Source organism: Euleptes europaea, chromosome 2 (genome assembly GCF_029931775.1).
Source record: "Euleptes europaea isolate rEulEur1 chromosome 2, rEulEur1.hap1, whole genome shotgun sequence".
Classification (NCBI taxonomy): Eukaryota; Metazoa; Chordata; class Lepidosauria; order Squamata; family Sphaerodactylidae; genus Euleptes; species Euleptes europaea.
The window spans coordinates 8,220,260-8,237,600 of NC_079313.1; the positions used below are offsets into that span (position 1 = coordinate 8,220,260).

A 17,341-nucleotide genomic window follows, 5' to 3' on the forward strand; every position below is an offset into this window, starting at 1 on the left:
GGGCTTTCTGGGACGGTGTCAGGCAGCCAAGTTATGGTTGCCGACCACCAGGTAGTGAGGGAGAAATTAGACACCACTGTACTAGTATCAACAGATAAGGAAATTAGTACAGGAGCGAAAAGATACTTGGTAGTAGCTGGAGATCTCCTGCTATTACAACTGATCTCCAGCTGACAGAGATCACCTGGAGAAAATGGCTGCTTGGGCCATTGGACTCTATAGGATTGAAGTCCCTCTCCTCCCAAAACCCTGCCCTCCTCAGGCTCTGCCCCAAAAACCTCCTGCCAGTTGCAAAGAGGGACCTGGCAACCCTAGGCCAAGTCGATCTCCCGGTTAGGCCAATTCTGCCGGGTACCAAGCCTGGCAGAGCGAGGCAATGGGAGTAAGAATTTTCTTTGCAAAGGTTGAATTAGATCAAAAGATTTTCCGTCTAGTCATTAGGAAGAACTTCCTAACAGTTTGAGTGGTTCCTCAGTGGAACAGGCCTCCTCGGGAGGCGGTGAGCTCTCCTCCCCTGGAGGTTTTGAAGCAGAGGCTAGATGGCCATCTGTCAGCAACGCTGATTCTATGACCTTAGGCAGATGATGAGAGGGAGGGCATCTTGGCCATCTTCTGGGCATGGAGTAGGAGTCACTGGGGATGTGTGGGGGGGGGAGGTAGTTGTGAATTTCCTGCATTGTGCAGGGGGTTGGACTAGATGACCCTGGTGGTCCCCTTCCAACTCTATGATTCTATGACCCACTGAATTTTGTAAACGGCTCTGGCCCTAGATTTCTGTGCCTTGATGTCTTTTGTGATGGTTTTGTTTGGACCAAGTTTCTGGTCCCTTATGACTGTGGATGGCCGCTTGGAAACTGCAGGCCTTGGGGGTGGGGGGAACCCTGGCAAATTTAAAATGCTTAAAAGCCAAAGGGTTATATCGCAGGGCACGGCCAACAGCCCTGTCTCATCTCGTTTCCATCCAGACACCCCAAGCAACTCTCAAGCGACTGGACTTGGACCACAGTCCTTCTGTTCGGTGGTCATGGTTGACAGCAGCTATGGCTGAGTTTGGCTGCTTTTGGAAACGGAATGCCAGGTTGGGGAAAAGTTTGGTTTGGCCTGACAAGACTGTTTTTCGCAATGATGAAAATGAAGAAGAAGAAGTTGGTTTGTATATGCTGACTTTCCTTACCACTTAATGCAGAATCAAACCGGCTTACAATCCACCTTCCCTTCCCACAACCAACACCCTGTGAGGTAGGTGGGGCTGAGAGAGTTCTGAGAGAGCTGTGACTAGCCCACGGTCAGCCAGCTGGCTTCGTGTGTAGGAGTGGGGAAAAAAATCCAGTTTGTCAGATCAGCCTCCGCCGCTCCTGTGGAGGAGTGGGGGAATAAAACCCGGTTCTCCAGATCAGAGTCCGCCACTCCAAACCACCGCTCTTAACCACTAGCCAGCATGGTGTAGTGGTTAAGAGTGGTGGTTTGGAACGGTGGAGTCTGATCTGGAGAACCGGGTTTGATTCCCCACTCCTCCACATGAGCGGCGGAGGCTAATCTGGTTAACTGGATTTGTTTTCCCCGCTCCTACACACGAAGCCAGCTGGGTGACCTTGGGCAAGTCACACTCTCTCAGCCCCACCTACCTCACAGGGTGTCTGCCGTGGGGGGGAAGGGAAGGTGAGTGTTAGCTGGTTTGATTCTCCCTTAAGTGGTAGAGAAAGTCGGCATATAAAAACCAACTCTTCTTCTTCTTCTACACCACCCTGGCTCTACCTTGCCGGGCCTTGAATGTGGAGGTTCCCATTTGGCCTCAGGAAGTTCCATTCATCTGTCAAGACTGAACCTCCCTGTACTGAAGAAGACTATCTGCGTTTGCTGGATTTGCTGAGAAAGCAAATGTGTCCATCGCTGGGAATGGCACACACAAAGGGCTTTGAGCACAATGTTAAAACTGAGCCGTTATCCGTATTTATTATTGATAACATTAATATATTAATTGTAAACATGTATGTATTGATTTCAAGGAATATTCGTATTTGTTAATTGCAAACTTGGAGCCCCTGATGTTCCTTCTTGCCTTTGGCAGGTTGAGGACCTGGGAGGAAGCAGATCACGAGGGGGAGGGCATCTTAGCCATCTTCTGGGCATGGAGTAGGGGTCACTGGGGGTGTGGGGGGGAGGTAGTTGTGTATTTCCTGCATTGGACTAGATGACCCTGGTGGTCCCTTCCAGCTCTATGATTCTATGGTTGACTTGTTCCCATTATAACTCCTGACGTCCTTTTTGTTCTCTGTTTTGCAGGCTGGCTTTCTTCCCAGTGAAATAGGGATTTCAAGTCCTAGCGCACTATCTCCGACAGGGGTGAAGGGCAGCTCTCAGTACTACCCGTTTCCCAACAACCCACGTAGGAGAGGAGCAGACAGCAGTATAGGTATGTGGTTTACATAGTATGGTTGCGACTGAAATGGGAGGAGGGCTCCTGGTCTATGGGTGGGGCTGTACTGCAGGGAGGATGAAAAGTAAGTCTACCAGGTCCTTTGGTGGCTTCACTCCATTGGCTCTCTGCAGTCTGGCTTGGTTCAAAATGCTTCCAGGTTACATGCAGCAGTATCTGGGTCTGGTTTGGCTTGAAATGCTTCCAGGTTACCTGCAACTGCATCCAGATCTGGTTTGGCTTGAAATGCTTCCAGGTTACCTGCAGCTGCATCCGGGTCTGGTTTGATTTGAAATGCTTCCAGGTTACCTGCAGCTGCATCCGGGTCTGGTTTGGCTTGAAATGCTTCCAGGTTATCTGCTGCTGCATCCAGGTCTGGTTTGGCTTGAAATGATTCCAGGTTACCTGCAGCTGCATCCGGGTCTCTTTTGGCTTGAAATGCTTCCAGGTTATCTTCTGCTGCATCTGGGTCTGGTTTGCCGAGAAAGGCTTCTAGGTCACCAGAAGCTGCATAAGGATCTGCTTTGGCTAGAAATGACTGCTCTGGCTAGAATTCTGCATGCGGCTTGACTGCTAAACACTTCTGTGCTCCTCTGCTACAGACGCCCTTTGATTCTGTCCACAAACCCGTGGAAGATTCCTAGTGCAAATCACCGCTTTTCCTACTCGTTGCAGGGGGAAACCGATTTGTCTGCCCATCAGCCTGATGAGATTTTGTGCCGTGTGCTTTTTGAGCGCGTCTTTGCACCCATGAGGGCTAGAAGCTTGGGTGGCAGAGGTGGCGGGGGAGGAGGGAGGGATGGAGCATCTGTTTTTCAACGAAAGCTGCATTTTGCACATTCTTTCCCCCCACCTGCCGGACGGCCGCTTCTGCAGGAGCCAATTTGGAAGAGAGCGGCGGGGTTTGGAGAGATGCAGCTGCGTCGAGGAGCCGCCTGTTTCAGAAAGAGGCACCGCTCCAGGGGCTCCCTTTTGAAGGCTCATTCCGCTTATTATGGGGTGGGAGCGGAGGTAGCCGTTCTTTGCCTTCGGAGAAATCTGCGCTCCAAATCCAGACATCTGGCATTCACTGACGGGAGGGGGGGAATTCCAGGAATGGAGACCTGTTAGGAACCCGGGCCGTGTGGCTCTCCCTCCTTTTGAGTCAGGGCGGGGAGGGGGACTTTGAAGAAGACTCGGGAAGGATCCTCAGGGCTCAGTGATCAATGGCTGTTGGGACTACACGTTTTTGGGTTTTTAAAATTTTTTAATTCTCCACCCCACCAGGCAAACCCAGTTTGCACAACTTCTTTCCCTTTGCCTAACTGTGGTTTTGCAAGGGCGGGAGGTTGGGAGGATCGGGAGGAGGCCTCCCACCCCCACCCCCGGCGTGCTTTTGTGCTTTTTGGTGCATCCGTTACGACTAGCGTCTTGGCGTCTGTGCTTTCGGTTTTTAAAAATCTGGACTTTATGCAAAGTGGCGCAGTCAATTGAACACACGTGAACACATGAAGCTGCCTTCTACTGAATCAGACCCTTGGTCCATCAAAGTCAGTATTGTCTATTATTCATGGAGGAGTGGGGTATTCATGGCTACTAGTTAAAATGGATACTAGTCATGATGCATGCCTATTCTCTCCAGGATCAGAGGAGCATGCCGAATATATAAGGTGTTGTGGAATGCAGGCAGGATAAATGCCGCTGCAGTTTTCTTGTTTGTGGGCTTCCTGGAGGCACCTGGTTGGCCGCTGTGTGAACAGACTGCTGGACCTGGGTCTGATCCAACAGGGCTTTCCTTATGTTCTTATGTCTACTCTGACCAGCAGCGGCTCTCCGGGGTCTCAGGCGGAGGTCTTTCACATCACCTACTTTCCTGGACCCTTTAACTGGAGATGCTGGGGATTGAACCTGGGACCTTCTGCATGCCAAGCAGAAGCTCTACCACTGAGCTACGGCCCTTCCCCCAGTCTGTGGTTTGCAGGATATCTACAGCCCCTTTTTTTTTTAAAAAAAAAGTAAAATTCTCCACCCCACCAGCCAAACCCAATTTACATGGTTTCTCTCCCTTTGCCTAACTGTGGCTTTGCAATGGGGGGGGGGGGGGGCTGGGAGGATTGGGAGGAGGTCTCCCCCCCGGGTGCTTTTAAGCGTTTTGGTGCCTCTGTGAGGGTTAGCATTTACTGCAGTCACATGAACATATGTAGCTGCTTTTGACCGGATCAGACTCTCGGTCCGTCAAAGTCTGTCTTGTCCAGTCTGACAGGCTAGATATATGCTCTCCAGGGTCTCAGGCAGAGGTCTTTCCCATCCCCTGCTGCTAACTTCTTTAACTGGAGATGCCGGGGATTGAACCCAGGACCGTCTGCGTGCCAAGCCGATGCTCTGCCACTGAGCCGCAGCCCCTCTCCGAGGCTCTCCAGGGCCTCAGGCTGAGGTCTTTCACATCACCTACTTGCCTAGTCCCTTTAACTGGAGATGCTGGGGATTGAACCTGGGACCTTCTGAGTGCCAAGCAGATGCTCTACCACTGAGCCGCAGCCCCTCTCCATGGCTCTCCAGGGTCTCAGGCAGAGGTCTTTCCCATCACCTACTCCCTTTAACTGGAGATGCCGGGGATTGAACCCGGGACCTTCTGCGTGTCGAGCAGATGCTCTGCCGCTGAGCCACAGCCCAGATGTTATTGTTCCAAGGGCCACCGGCTTCAGCCTAACTGCACTGCTATGGATTCAATGCTCTTCAACCTTTCAAAGGAGGAAGGGGCATCTTCATTGGGGGGCCGTGCGAGTCCTTTTTCAGGCAGGGCAGGGTGTGTGGCCGTGACAGGATGACCAGCTCCTGCCGGTCCCGAAATAGCAAACGGCACTGTTCCCGGGGACTCAGTGGGTCAGGTTGAGACTCTTCGGCTAGTTCTGTGGCTTCAAGGGGTACCTTGATGGGGTGTGGCTCACTTCCCCCCCCCAACTGCTTCTCTTCCCCCCACGCGATTTCCGGCCCCCGCCTCTCCCTTTTTCTCTCTTTCATCCCCTTATGTTTGGACTAATGAGATCCACCTGTTCTTGCAGACAGGTTCACTCTGAAAAAATACCTCTGCATCGCGGCAAAGGGTCCTAGTGCCTGCCTTTTTAATTCTCCTCTTTCCCCCCCCCCACCCCCAGCAGCCATTTCTGTGTGCTCTTCAGTTGCCTCCAGTGCGGGCAGATCATTGTGCCGGCTCTTTGTTGGCATGGAGGGAACGTCCAGATCATTCCCAGTGCAGGAGAAGCACTTGCTTACCTGGCTGTGGATCTTCACAGGGGTACTTGACTCCTTCTCTAAAAGCTCCTGCGACTGGAATATTTGGGCAGTCAGACGCGCTTTGGAATTACCCAGCCTGCAAGGCACCTGTTTGTTGCATCTCTGCATGAGTCACTGCTCTGAATTTTTTTTCTTTCCGTTGCTGCAAAGAAATTCCTTAATAGTGTGATTATTATCTTTTTAGTCAATCCTAATAAAACGCCAGTCCATGGACACGTTTCAGCTTGTTGTGGGGGGTGACCTCTGTTGACAATTGGAAGCCATAGATGTAGAAAGGAATAAGAACAGGCAGGATGGTGCTGCTGCATTCGTTTTGTTTGTGGGCTTCCTAGAGGCACCTGGTTGGCCACTGTGGGAACAGACTGCTGGACTTGATGGGCCTTGGTCTCATCCAGCAGGGCTTTTTCTTATGTTCTTTTGTTAACCAAGTCAGGCAGGCCTTCATAGGAGCTGGGGGCTGCGAGGGAGCTCCACCATCGGTCCTGGAGAAAAACCACGCTCCTTAATTCTTTACTTACTTGAATGAGACTGCTCATACAGCCGATTCAGCTCTGAACAGTGTCACACTAAGACAGGCCAGCCCATTTCTGAAGAGGGGGGCTCCCGGCCGCTGCAAAGAAAATAACAAGCTTAAAAAAACAGGGGGAAAGCCCCCCATAGAGATTAGCGAGGCTTTGCCACCAGAAAAGGTGGCGTAGCAATGCCGCAATTCGGGGGGGGGGCGTTCCCGGGGCGAAAGGGGTTTGGAATGTTCCGGGAACGCCCCCCCCCCCCAATGCCAGCGTGGGGTTTCCCTTTCGGGAATTCCCTGCTGGCCTAGCTGCGCTGGCAGCGGGGGCCGGCGCAGCTCCGCGGCTCCCCGATGCCATCGTGTTTGCCCCCAGGAGGGCATAGGTGCCACTTTATTCCGTGATAAGGTGGCACCTATATCAGCATGGGGTCATGCCGGCTCCTAAGGAGCTCCTCCCCCTTCAGGAATGTAGAAGAAGAGTTGGTTTTTACATGCCGACTTTCTCTACCACTTCAGGCAGAATCAAACTGGTCCACAATCACCTTCCCTCCCCACAACAGACACCCTGGGAGGTTGGTGGGGCTGAGAGAGTGTGACTAGCCCAAGGTCACCCAGCAGGCTGTATGTGTAGGAGTGGGGAAAACAAATCCAGTTCACCAGATTAGCCTCCGCCGCTCATGTGGAGGAGTGGGGACTCAAACCCGGTTCTCCAGATCAGACTCCACCGCTCCAAACCACTACTCTTAACCACTACACTATGCTGGCTCTCGGTTAGACTAAAAGGAAATTTTATATATATATATATATATATATACACACACACACACACACACACACACACACAAACAATTGATAATTAATAATTTTTAATCTTAATCAACTGGAAGGGAAAACTTGGCAACTGCCAATGTGACATTAAAATCCATCCCTGCTAAAAGAAACCTCAAATTCTCCAATTTACAGCTGGGGTCCTGGATAAAAGGCTTTATCCATCTATCTCTTTTCACATTGAGCAGGACTCAGCTGAATAGAGAATGTGGAAGGGTGTCCCTTTGGCCAGAACCACACTGACGCACTCATGGACATGAACACATGAAGCTGCTTTACTGAAACAGACCCTTGGTCCATCAAAGTCAGTATTGTCTACTCGGACCGGCAGCGGCTCTCCAGGGTCTCAGGCAGAAAAAGGTCTTTCACATCACCTACTTGCCTAGTCCCGTTAACTGGAGATGCCGGGGATTGAACCTGGGACCTTCTGCGTGCTAAGCAGATGCTCTACCACTGAGCCACAGTCAATCCCCTGACGGGACGGCGTTCAGTCTAGCCAGCGTAACTAATCATCTGCAGCGTGGGACTATCAGGAAGACAAAGTATGCCGGAAGAGATTGGGGCGGGGCTCCTGAATTCTCAGCATACCAAGGCGGACTGCAGGCAGGGGAAAGACACTCTGGCCGTGCTCAGGGACTCGGTGCTTTGGTCGACGGGTTCTGGAGCGCAGCCTTAAGAGCATAAGAAAGGCCCTGCTGGATCAGACCAAGGCCCGTCAAGTCCAGCAGCCTGTTCACACAGCGGCCAACCAGCCTTTTTGCTGACGGCATGTTCTGGGGCTGCGGGCGGTAATAAACCAAGCTTGTTCTCCTTTCAGAGGTTTCCCTGCAGGGTGGGATTTGAACTCGGGGCCGAACCTGCCTCTTCACAAGACTGGCTCTTAAAAACCTGCCGTTGAGTTTATTCAAACTGAGTTCTTAAATTAAAATAAACAAGCATTTTTTCCTCTCTCCCCAAATGCAGATGGGCAACCTAAGAAGGTCCGAAAAGTGCCCCCGGGACTCCCCTCCTCGGTAAGTGGTGGTGTTCCGCAAAGGCATAATCCTGGGTAGAAAATCCAAGGGGCGGCAAAAAGCCCCGCCCCTCACCTGCTCCCATTGACTGAGCTTCTCTGACATCACGGAACGTTTGCTGATCTGCTGCTGGGAAGGTTTAAGTTGGTCGTGGAAGGTTGAGAATTTGTGTTGGCGCCAAAGTGGAATCTGGGCCTCGGCTTGAGGGGCTGTTTGCCAAAATTTTGGGAGGGGCGAGGGCAGAAAGAGCTGAGGCAGCCCCAGAATGCCAAGGAACGTGGTGTTGAGCAGGGCCTGAAATACTTCCGGAACTCCCCGCCTCAGTTTTTTTCACGTCTCAAGATGTGGCAGGTCACCTGCCACTGGTATAACGGTTTGAGTACAGGGTAGGGTTGCCAACTTCCAGGCACAAGCTGGAGATCTCCTGCTATTACCACTGATCTCCAGCCGATAAAGATCCGTTCACCTGGAGAAAAAATGGCCACTTTAACAATTGGACTCTATGGCATTGAAGTCCCTCCCCTCCCCAAACCTCGCTCCGCCCCAAAAACCTCCCGCCGGTGGCAAAGAGGGACCTGGCAACCCTAGTACTGGGTGAAGGCCAGAGGAGGTACGGGTTTGAAACTCTGCTCACCGCGAACCTTGCTGGGCCTCTGGGGAACATCCCATTCTCTCACAGCCCGTCCTACCTCGTAGGATTGTCGGCACGACAAAAACAAAAGCAGGGAAGATTGCCTCGAGCTTCTTGGAGGAAGAGAAGGAGAAAAAAATATAATACAACCAGGAGTGAATAAATATGGGCGCCAGGTGTCCCACGGTGTTATTTTTTTTTAAAAAAAAGTTTCGAGATAAAGGGATCAGCCCGACTCGTGCTATCTTTGAAATTGGTCTCGGCCACCTTGGCAAGCGTTTCCTGGTGTTCTCGGGCTGTGGTTTTGGGGAGGGGCCCGGGGGGGCTAGGTGTGGTTGGACCTACATGGGTTGGACTTTGACCCTCGAAGCTGGCAGGAAGGACACCCCCCCACCCCGCCTCTCGGGCGATCAAAGCCCAGCGCTTCGAAAACTGTCACTTGGCAGTCAAAGGGGCCGGGAGTTTATTCTGCTCAAACAAAAGAGAACTGGGATTCCCCAGGAAGCCACATTCCACTTCCAGAGCCTTTTCTTTCCCCACCCCACCCCGCCCCATATGGCCCGGAGGAAAGCAGCTCGTGTTGTAAATATATTTCCATTCGGTGGGGTTGAGCCCAAAGCATCGACAATTTAAATACGGCGAAATGATTCTGAGTATCTTCCCAATTTTTCGCCTACTTCTTATCTCTCCCCACCCCCAGTCTTTTCTAGTCTCACCCCGGGGCCTTGTGTCTCCTCTTCGTTCAGTGTACCCTTCCGACTCCGGATCCCGGATATATTATATGGCAGAAGCCAAAAAAAAAAAAGATTGGACTTTTGGAAAACAGGGCTGCGTTCTGATTTTCTGTCATCGGGGTTCTTCCTTTGACCCTAAGCGAGCAGGTTGTGGGTGTTCAAGAGAGGGACTTCTCCCTCCTCCCCCAAAAGAGCATAATGCATTTATTTTGTCTGTGTTTTTTTTAAATTTCGCAAAATATCATATTCGTAACGAGGTTTGCGCATTTCGGCCGAAACGCAGGAAGCCGGTGCGGGAAAAGCCAAAAACAGACAACGGAATACATTTTTGGGTCTAAATTGCTTTCCTCTGGGGAGGGGGGGCAGGTTCCCTTCCCCCCCCTCTCTCTCTCTGCGTGAGCTGTATTTTAAATTCAGGAAGTGATCTCACCTGTTGGGCTTGGGGGGGGGGGCTGAGACTTTTGCAGAGGTGGGAAGGGGAGGAGGTATGCATGGGGGGGGCACACTTTTGATTTAGCGTTTCCTGTTTGGGGCCAGGCAGAGAATCGGGGACTGCCTCCCTTCCCTCTTGGGGGAAGGCACCTTGGAGCGGTGCTGGAGGCGGCTGCTTTATTTGGAAGGCCTTCTTGTGGGGTGGGGTGAGGGTCTCCACGGGGGGGAAACGCACACCCCTTCCTTTTTAAACCATACCCCAAAACACTCTTTTCTTAGCCAGACTCTTCCACCTCACTGCCTCCATTTTCCTCTTCTGGCTGCCTAGCTTTGGGTAACCGGACGAAGACTTCTTGGGGGCTGGGGAGGGGGTTTGAAAGATTTTTTTTTTAGTACCACAACATGCCGTAGTGTAAGTTTGGGGTTCAAAATGAAAGAACGGCCACCTTGCAGGCGGCAGCTTTGAACAAGCTACTGCCGCACCCCCCCCCCCCTTGGGGGAGAAAACACCTCTTGGTGGGGGGATATATTATGTTGGGTACCCAAGGTTGGGTGGGAGAAATAAAATAAATGGATGGTGAAAATATAATTTATTTAAGGCGCTATGTCAAAGATAAAAATTATTTTTAAAAATAGTTTAGAAAGCACAATGGCATTTCCTAAGGTTGGTATACTGATATATTATGGCAGAAGCCAAAAAACAAAAGATTGGACTTTTGGGAAACAGGGCTGTGTTCTGATTTTCTGTCATCTGGGTTCTTCCTTTTGCCTTAAACAAGCAGGTTGTGGGTGTTCGAGAGAGGGACCTCCCTCCTCCCCCCAAGAAACTTTTAAGCTCACGTTTCTGTAAAGGTGGGAGGAGTGGTTGGTTTTTTTAACATTCCCAGCTCCTGTCTCCCCCCTCTCTCTCTTCCCCATCCACCCCCTTTTTTATTTTAAGGTGTCCCTCTCTTGTTCCCTCCACCAGAGGCTCTGCAGGTGGAGCAACAAGGTGCATTATTTCGAACGGGGGGGGGGGGGGTAGGAGAGCAATGCAAAGTGCAAATGAATGGATTGCACAGGATGGGGGGGGAGAAGGATCTCCCCCCCCCCCCGCGTCACTCTTTAGGGGGAACGGGGGTGTTCTCCGGGCCTGCGTCTGCTCAAACCGGCTTCCTTTTTTTTGCTCTTTCCAAGCTGCTCTCCCCCCTTCTTTCCCTGCCCCCACCCTCTTTGTGTCTCCCATCCTCCTCCCTTCCCCCTTCTTCCCTCCCCCCCTCCCCAGCACCACACAGCTGCCTGGAGAACTGGCCGGGTGCCAAGCACTGGCAGATGGCGTGGAGCTATTATTCTTCCTTTGCTCGAGTCCCGGCTCCTGCTATTTAATCAAATTATAGGAAAAGGCAATTTACTGGATTTCTTATTCTTTGTAGCCTGTTTCGTCTCTCTCTCCCCCCCCCTCGCACGCGCGCTCCCACCCCAGCCTCTCCAGCGCTCTCCCCCACCGCTCCCCCCCTCCAGCTCTCTCCCCCCCTTCCTCACGTACTCTCTGCAAACACGCTCTGCAAAAGGGGAAAGGGGGGGGAGAGGCAGGGATTCCGCCTCCCCTTTATACGGAGGTCGTGGGGTGAAGCATAACTGGGTAGTAAAAGGGGGGTGTTAAAAATGTGCAACGCAGCACACGCGGGCTCGGCCTCTAGGCCCAGAAAATCCTTGAAAACCATGTGGCCAAAACACATACGTGCACACACACACACACCCATAGGGAAACCGGGCAGAAATCTGTGCCCTTTTTTTATACCCATGTGAGAATCCTCAGAGCGGTGGGCGATTTTTGACCGGACTCGTCTGTGTTCATCTCGAAACTTTGCAGCCCATACCGAGAGAGGCTGCTTTACTTAGTCATTTCTCCATTTCCCTGCTGCCTTCGCCCCTCTCCAGGGACCAGCGGCTTAAAAAAGGGGGGCAAAGCTGCAAATTCCGATGGTCCGGTGCGCCTGCTGCCCATTTAACATCAGAGGTTGCGCGCACCACTGATTTACCCCACTTTTTTTCTCTCACCGTCACGACTGAGGGTACGGTTTCCAACCTCCAGGTACTAGCTGGAGATCTCCTGCTATTACAACTGATCTCCGGCCGATAGGGATCGGCTCACCTGGAGAAAATGGCCGCTCTGGCCATTGGACTCTATGGCATTGAAGTCCCTCCCCTCTCCAAACCCCGCCCTCCTCAGGCACCGGCCCAAAAACCTCCCGCCGGTGGCGAAGAGGGACCTGGCAACCTTAACTGAGGGGCTGGATGCGCTTTAGATACAAGTCCCAAAGAAAAGCTGTGGCAAGCACCCCTCTGCTGGCCTGCTGCCCCTACTGAGCCTCTGTGTCTGACTTTGCTTTGCTTTCGTCGCCTTGGCGGATGTGCCGAAAATACAGCTTAGCGTGATTTAATATTGTTTTTTAATCATCTGACTTCTGGTTAGGGTTGCCAGGTCCCTCTTCGCCACCGGTAGGAGATTTTTGGGGCGGAGGCTGAGGAGGACGGGGTTTGGGGAGGGACTTCAATGCCATAGAGTCCAATGGCCAAAGCGGCCATTTTCACCAGGTAAACTGATCTCTATCAGCTGGAGATCAGTTGTAATAGCGGGAGATCTCCAGCTAGTACCTGGCGATTGGCAACCCTACTCCTGGTGCCCCGATGGGCCCTTCTGGGGGCAGTTGCTTTGAGTTTAAGGTGGGGTAAGTAGCCGCTGTAGGTGGAGCACCATCGAGGAAGCAGAGTGGCATTTTGAACAGCCCTCACCCCCCAGGTCCCATCTCCTTCCTCCTCCATGCACCATTAGACTCCACCCTCTTGCCCCAAGCCACTCCCCCTTGGAGGCGGGATCTCGGGAGACCTGGTCATTCTCATGCCGTCCACTCCACAGGCCTCACTGCCCAAAATTTTACACTCTGCAATTTGGGCAGCGTGCCAGTAGAGGGGGCTGTTTCGCCGCTCCCCGCTGCGCTTCAGCGCCACCAGCGTAGGAAGGCCGAGGTCAGTATTGCAGCTAGGCAAGCAGCGCTTCAAAGGGCGGGTGAAGAGTCGCGCTTGCGACTCTAAGGAATTTGGTGTAAGGAATTTGGTGTTTGGTTTTCCGAGTAGAGATCGGGCTGTTGTCAGATTGCCTGTGCTGCAGACCAGCGTAAATCTCCCCTGTTTTGCATCTGCTCCTCTCTAATGACCGGCCTTGGCACAAGGCTGAGCAGGGTGAGTGCGCACGGGCACGCGCACTCTTCCATTTCCCCCTCTTTCCCCCAATCCTGTGATATTAAACCAGCCTATTTCCCCCCATCCGTTGCAAACTTAGATGTGTGTACTCTGTTAAAAAAACAAAAAACAAAACTCAAATGTCTGTATCCGGGGCAGCTAGATTCCACAGTTAGTGCAGGTCAAAATCACTATGTCTGCATGTATCTTTTGGGATAGAGGCCTGAAGCTATGCCTCCAGCCACTGGGCATCTCACATTTCACTGGGTGTGGCCCATGTGCTTTTAAACACAAGATCATAGCTATGAGCACCAGAAATTGGGAAGGAAGGGAGGGGAGAAAGGAAAAGAAAGGAAAGAGAGAGCGAGAGATGAAAGAAGGGAAGGGAGGGAGGGAAGGAAAGAAAGGAAGAAAGGAAGAGGGGAGAAAGGAAGGGAGGGAAGAGAAAGAAAGACAGACAGACAGACACAATGGGCGTTTTATGGGGGGGTGGGCTCTTGGTGAGCGCAAGTGAGACTTTTTTGGCTCAGGAGCAGCATAGCGCAGCATGGATTTGTGGCCAGGGGCCTATGCCGGGCCTTGGTTCTCGAATCGCTTCCTCTTTCTCTTGCAGGTGTATCCCCCCAACTCAGGCGACGACTACAGCAGGGAACCAGCGAGCTACGCTCCTTCCAAACCCCCCAGCACGGTTTACCCTGGAGCCTTCTACATGCCAGGTAGGCAGCCAGGTAAAGGGGGCCAAAGCGATTGCGGTTTAACATCCAGCGATGGGGGGGGGTGAGTCCGAGTCTTGTTTAGTGACCATGGAATTTGGCCTTTCGTTCTCCAGACGGACTGCACAATTCGACCGACCTGTGGAGTTCTTCGGGCACCATGGGCCAGTCCAATTACGGATCCATTTTGGGTGCCTCCTCTTCCCCCCTTCCTCAGTCTGGCAACTTCAGTGGTCTTCACCAGCACGAACGAATGGTAAGGAATGCATTCCTCTACTTTGTGTGTGGGGTGGGGGGTGGGGAGGTCCTCTGGCATGCATCATAGAATCATAGAGTTGGAAGGGACCACTAGTGTCATCTAGTCCAACCCCCTGCACAATGCAGGAAATTCACAACTACCTCCCACCCACCCCAGTGACCCCTACTCCATGCCCAGAAGATGGCCAAGATTCCCTCCCTCTCATGATCTGCTTAAGGTCATGGAATCAGCATTGATAACAGATGGCCATCTAACCTCTTCTTAAAAACCTCCTGGGAAGGAGAGCTTACCACCTCCCGAGGAAGCCTGTTCCCCTGAGGAACCACTAACTGTTAGAAAATTCTTCCTAATGTCTAGAGGGAAACTCTCTTGATTTAATTTCAACCCGTTGGTTCTGGTCCGACCTTCTGGGGCAACAGAAAACAACTCGGCACCCTCCTCTATATGATAGCCTTTCAAGTACTTGAAGATGGTTATCATATCACCTCTCAGTCTTCTCCTCTTCAGGCTAAACATACTCAGCTCCTTCAGCCTTTCCTCATAGGACTTGGTCTCCAGACCCCTCACCATCTTTGTTGCCCTCCTCTGGACACGTTCCAGCTTGTCTACATCCTTAAATTGCGATGCCCAAAACTGAACGCAGTACAATAGGAGAGGTCTAACCATAGCAGAGTAAAGCGATACCATCACTTCGCGTGATCTGGATGCTAGACTTCTGCTGATACAGCCCAAGATCACATTTGCCTTTTTAGCTGCCGCATCACACTGCTGACTCATGTTCAGTGTTTGGTCTACTAAGACCCCAAGATCCTTTTCGCACACGAGTCTCCCCCATCCTATACTTGTGCATCAGTGTTGGCAGAAACCCTGAATCAGGTGGGATGCTTTCGGAAGGAAGTGTAGCAACGTTAACGTTTTTGCCTGTTGACTATTAATCCGTTGCCCTTAGTCTCCTGGCTTGGAGGACTGGCGGAGGATGCATTCTGCAGAATCCAGCGCAGGGGGAAACCCAACATGGCCAGGAGACCGGGTCCTCAGGTGACTCGGTGGTTTCCTTATTTTCATTTATTTATTTACTTATTTAATTTCAATATTTATATCCCACCTTTCTGCATTGCCCAAGGCAGCCTGCAAAGTATAAACATGCACAAATGAAAACTTGAATTAAAATACAACACGGTAAAACTGCAGCATTCTCCCTACCAGAGGCCAGAGACGTTCCTTAGTTATTTCGGCTAAAGGCGCCTTGTAATAATTCTTTCCTGCGCCATTCGTGGAAGGAAGAGAGCATGGGAGCTTTCTGTATCATATCCAGAGAATAATCTCAAGGGGGGGGGGGGAATGATGTGGCTGAACCCTTCAAAAAATGATAGAAGTGGCCCCTGAAGCTCAAAAAAATGGCCGCACTGGGCATTGCTAAGCAACCACAGCAGTATTGTCAGCCTTCCAGACTTGGTTCCTGTCAGCAAAAGGAGGGAGGGCCCTTTCGAAGGCTGTTTCGGGCTTTGAGGGAAGACTCTTCATGGCTGGGCCAGGCAGCAACCACTGAGCAGGTCAATACCACATGCCCAGAACTGGCTGTTTGCTACTGTTCAACAGAAGCCTCCCCGCAAAAGCCAGTGTGGTGTAGGGGCCAGAGTGTCAGGCTGGGATCTGGGAGACCCAGGTTGGAATCACCAGTCTGCCTTGGAACCTCACTGGGTGACCTGGGGCCGTCTGCACATTTTCAGGCTATTCTTCCTCACAAGGTTGTTGTGAGGTAAAATGGAGGACAGGAGAATGACGTCAGCTGCTTTGAAGTCCCCATTGGGGACGAAGGCAGGATAGAAATGGAGAGAGTGGACTGGGAGAAGCATTTCGCCCTCCCTCTCTCATAATACTAGAACACGGGGTCATCTGCTGAAGCTGGAGGGTGAGAGATTCAAAACAGAGAAAAGCATCATTAAATTGTGGAACTCCCTGCCCCAGGCTGTGGTGATGGCTGCCAACTTGGAAGGCTTTAAGAGCGGAGTGGATGTGTTCATGGAGGAGAGGGCTATCCATGGCTACTAGTCAAAATGGCTACTAGTCATGATGCATACCTATTCTCTCCAGGATCAGAGGAGCATGCCTGTTATATAAGGTGCTGTGGAACGCAGGCAGGATGGTGCTGCTGCAGTCGTCTTGTCTCCAGGCTTCCTGGAGGCACCTGGTTGGCCGCTGTGTGAACAGACTGCTGGACTTGATGGGCCTGGGTCTGATCCAGCAGGGCCTTTCTTATGTTCTTACATTCTAAAATAAACAGCAAGAAAGGCTGGCTGAAGCCCAGATAATGTTCTGAATCTTTGTCTGCCAGAGGTAGCATACTGTCATCATGCTTCCAACGGACTGTTTTTTCTTCCCCCCTCTAGAACTATCAGATGCATTCAGGAGAAGTGAATGGAGGGCTCCCATCTGTCTCCGGGTTTTCCTCAGCCTCTACCCAGTATGGAGTGTCCAGCCACACCCCTCCAATTGGCGGGACAGAAAGTGTGATGGGTAAGAATTGGGCAAAGGAGGGGACAGGATGCGTTTTTTCTGTGATATAGGATCAAGGGGCTGCAGAATTTTGCAGAATTAGTCTGACTTCATTTGTGTCATTTTGAGTATCTTACTTCCCAGCATGGTGTAGTGGTTAAGAGTGGTGGGTAGGAGCAGTGGACTCTTAATCTGGAGAACCGGGTTTGATTCCCCACTCCTCCACATGAGCAGTGGACACTAATCTGGAGAACCGGGTTTGATTCCCCACTCCTCCACATGAGCGGTGGACGCTAATCTAGAGAACCGGGTTTGTTTCCCCACTCCTACACATGAAGCCAGCTGGGTGACCTTGGGCTAGTCACAGCTCTCTTACAGCTCTCTCAGTCCCACCTACCTCACAGGGTGACTGTTGAGGGGAGGGGAAGGGAAGTTGATTGTAAGCTGGTTTGATTCTTCCTTAAGTAGTAGAGAAAGTCAGTGTATAAAAACCAACTCTTCTTCTTCCCCACCCACACCCCTCAACCAAGTAAGTTCCTGATAAGCAGCCCAAATGGTATACTCAAAATAATCATAAGAAATTCCCATCAGAATCTCAAATCTGGGAAAACTCTGCATAAAAGCTTCTTCAAAACAGGTTGAAAAACCATAAATACTGCAAAATGATGAAACAACAAAAAAAATCATATCGTTTTACAAGACTGTAAAAATCGGATAAGGATGTTGGCAGTTTCCCAGTGTGCTGGTGTCACTCCCCATGCGCCAGTGTCCCTGGAGTTCCCTGGTCCCTCGATGTGGAGGAGAGTGAAAGAG

General features: G+C 51.5%; 1 protein-coding gene across 9 annotated transcripts in view; it reads left to right on the forward strand.

The window, feature by feature from the left end:
- The window catches only part of TCF3 (transcription factor 3), a 106,138-nt gene that overhangs the window by 62,950 nt on the left and 25,847 nt on the right, over window positions 1-17,341 (forward strand). For all 9 annotated transcript variants that reach the window (XM_056845312.1, XM_056845314.1, XM_056845316.1 and 6 more), the window contains exons 6-10: window positions 2,284-2,413; window positions 7,992-8,041; window positions 13,674-13,776; window positions 13,890-14,029; window positions 16,423-16,549. In XM_056845312.1, coding sequence (XP_056701290.1) covers window positions 2,284-2,413; window positions 7,992-8,041; window positions 13,674-13,776; window positions 13,890-14,029; window positions 16,423-16,549 — 550 coding nt within the window. The remainder of the gene's footprint in view (window positions 1-2,283; window positions 2,414-7,991; window positions 8,042-13,673; window positions 13,777-13,889; window positions 14,030-16,422; window positions 16,550-17,341) is intronic.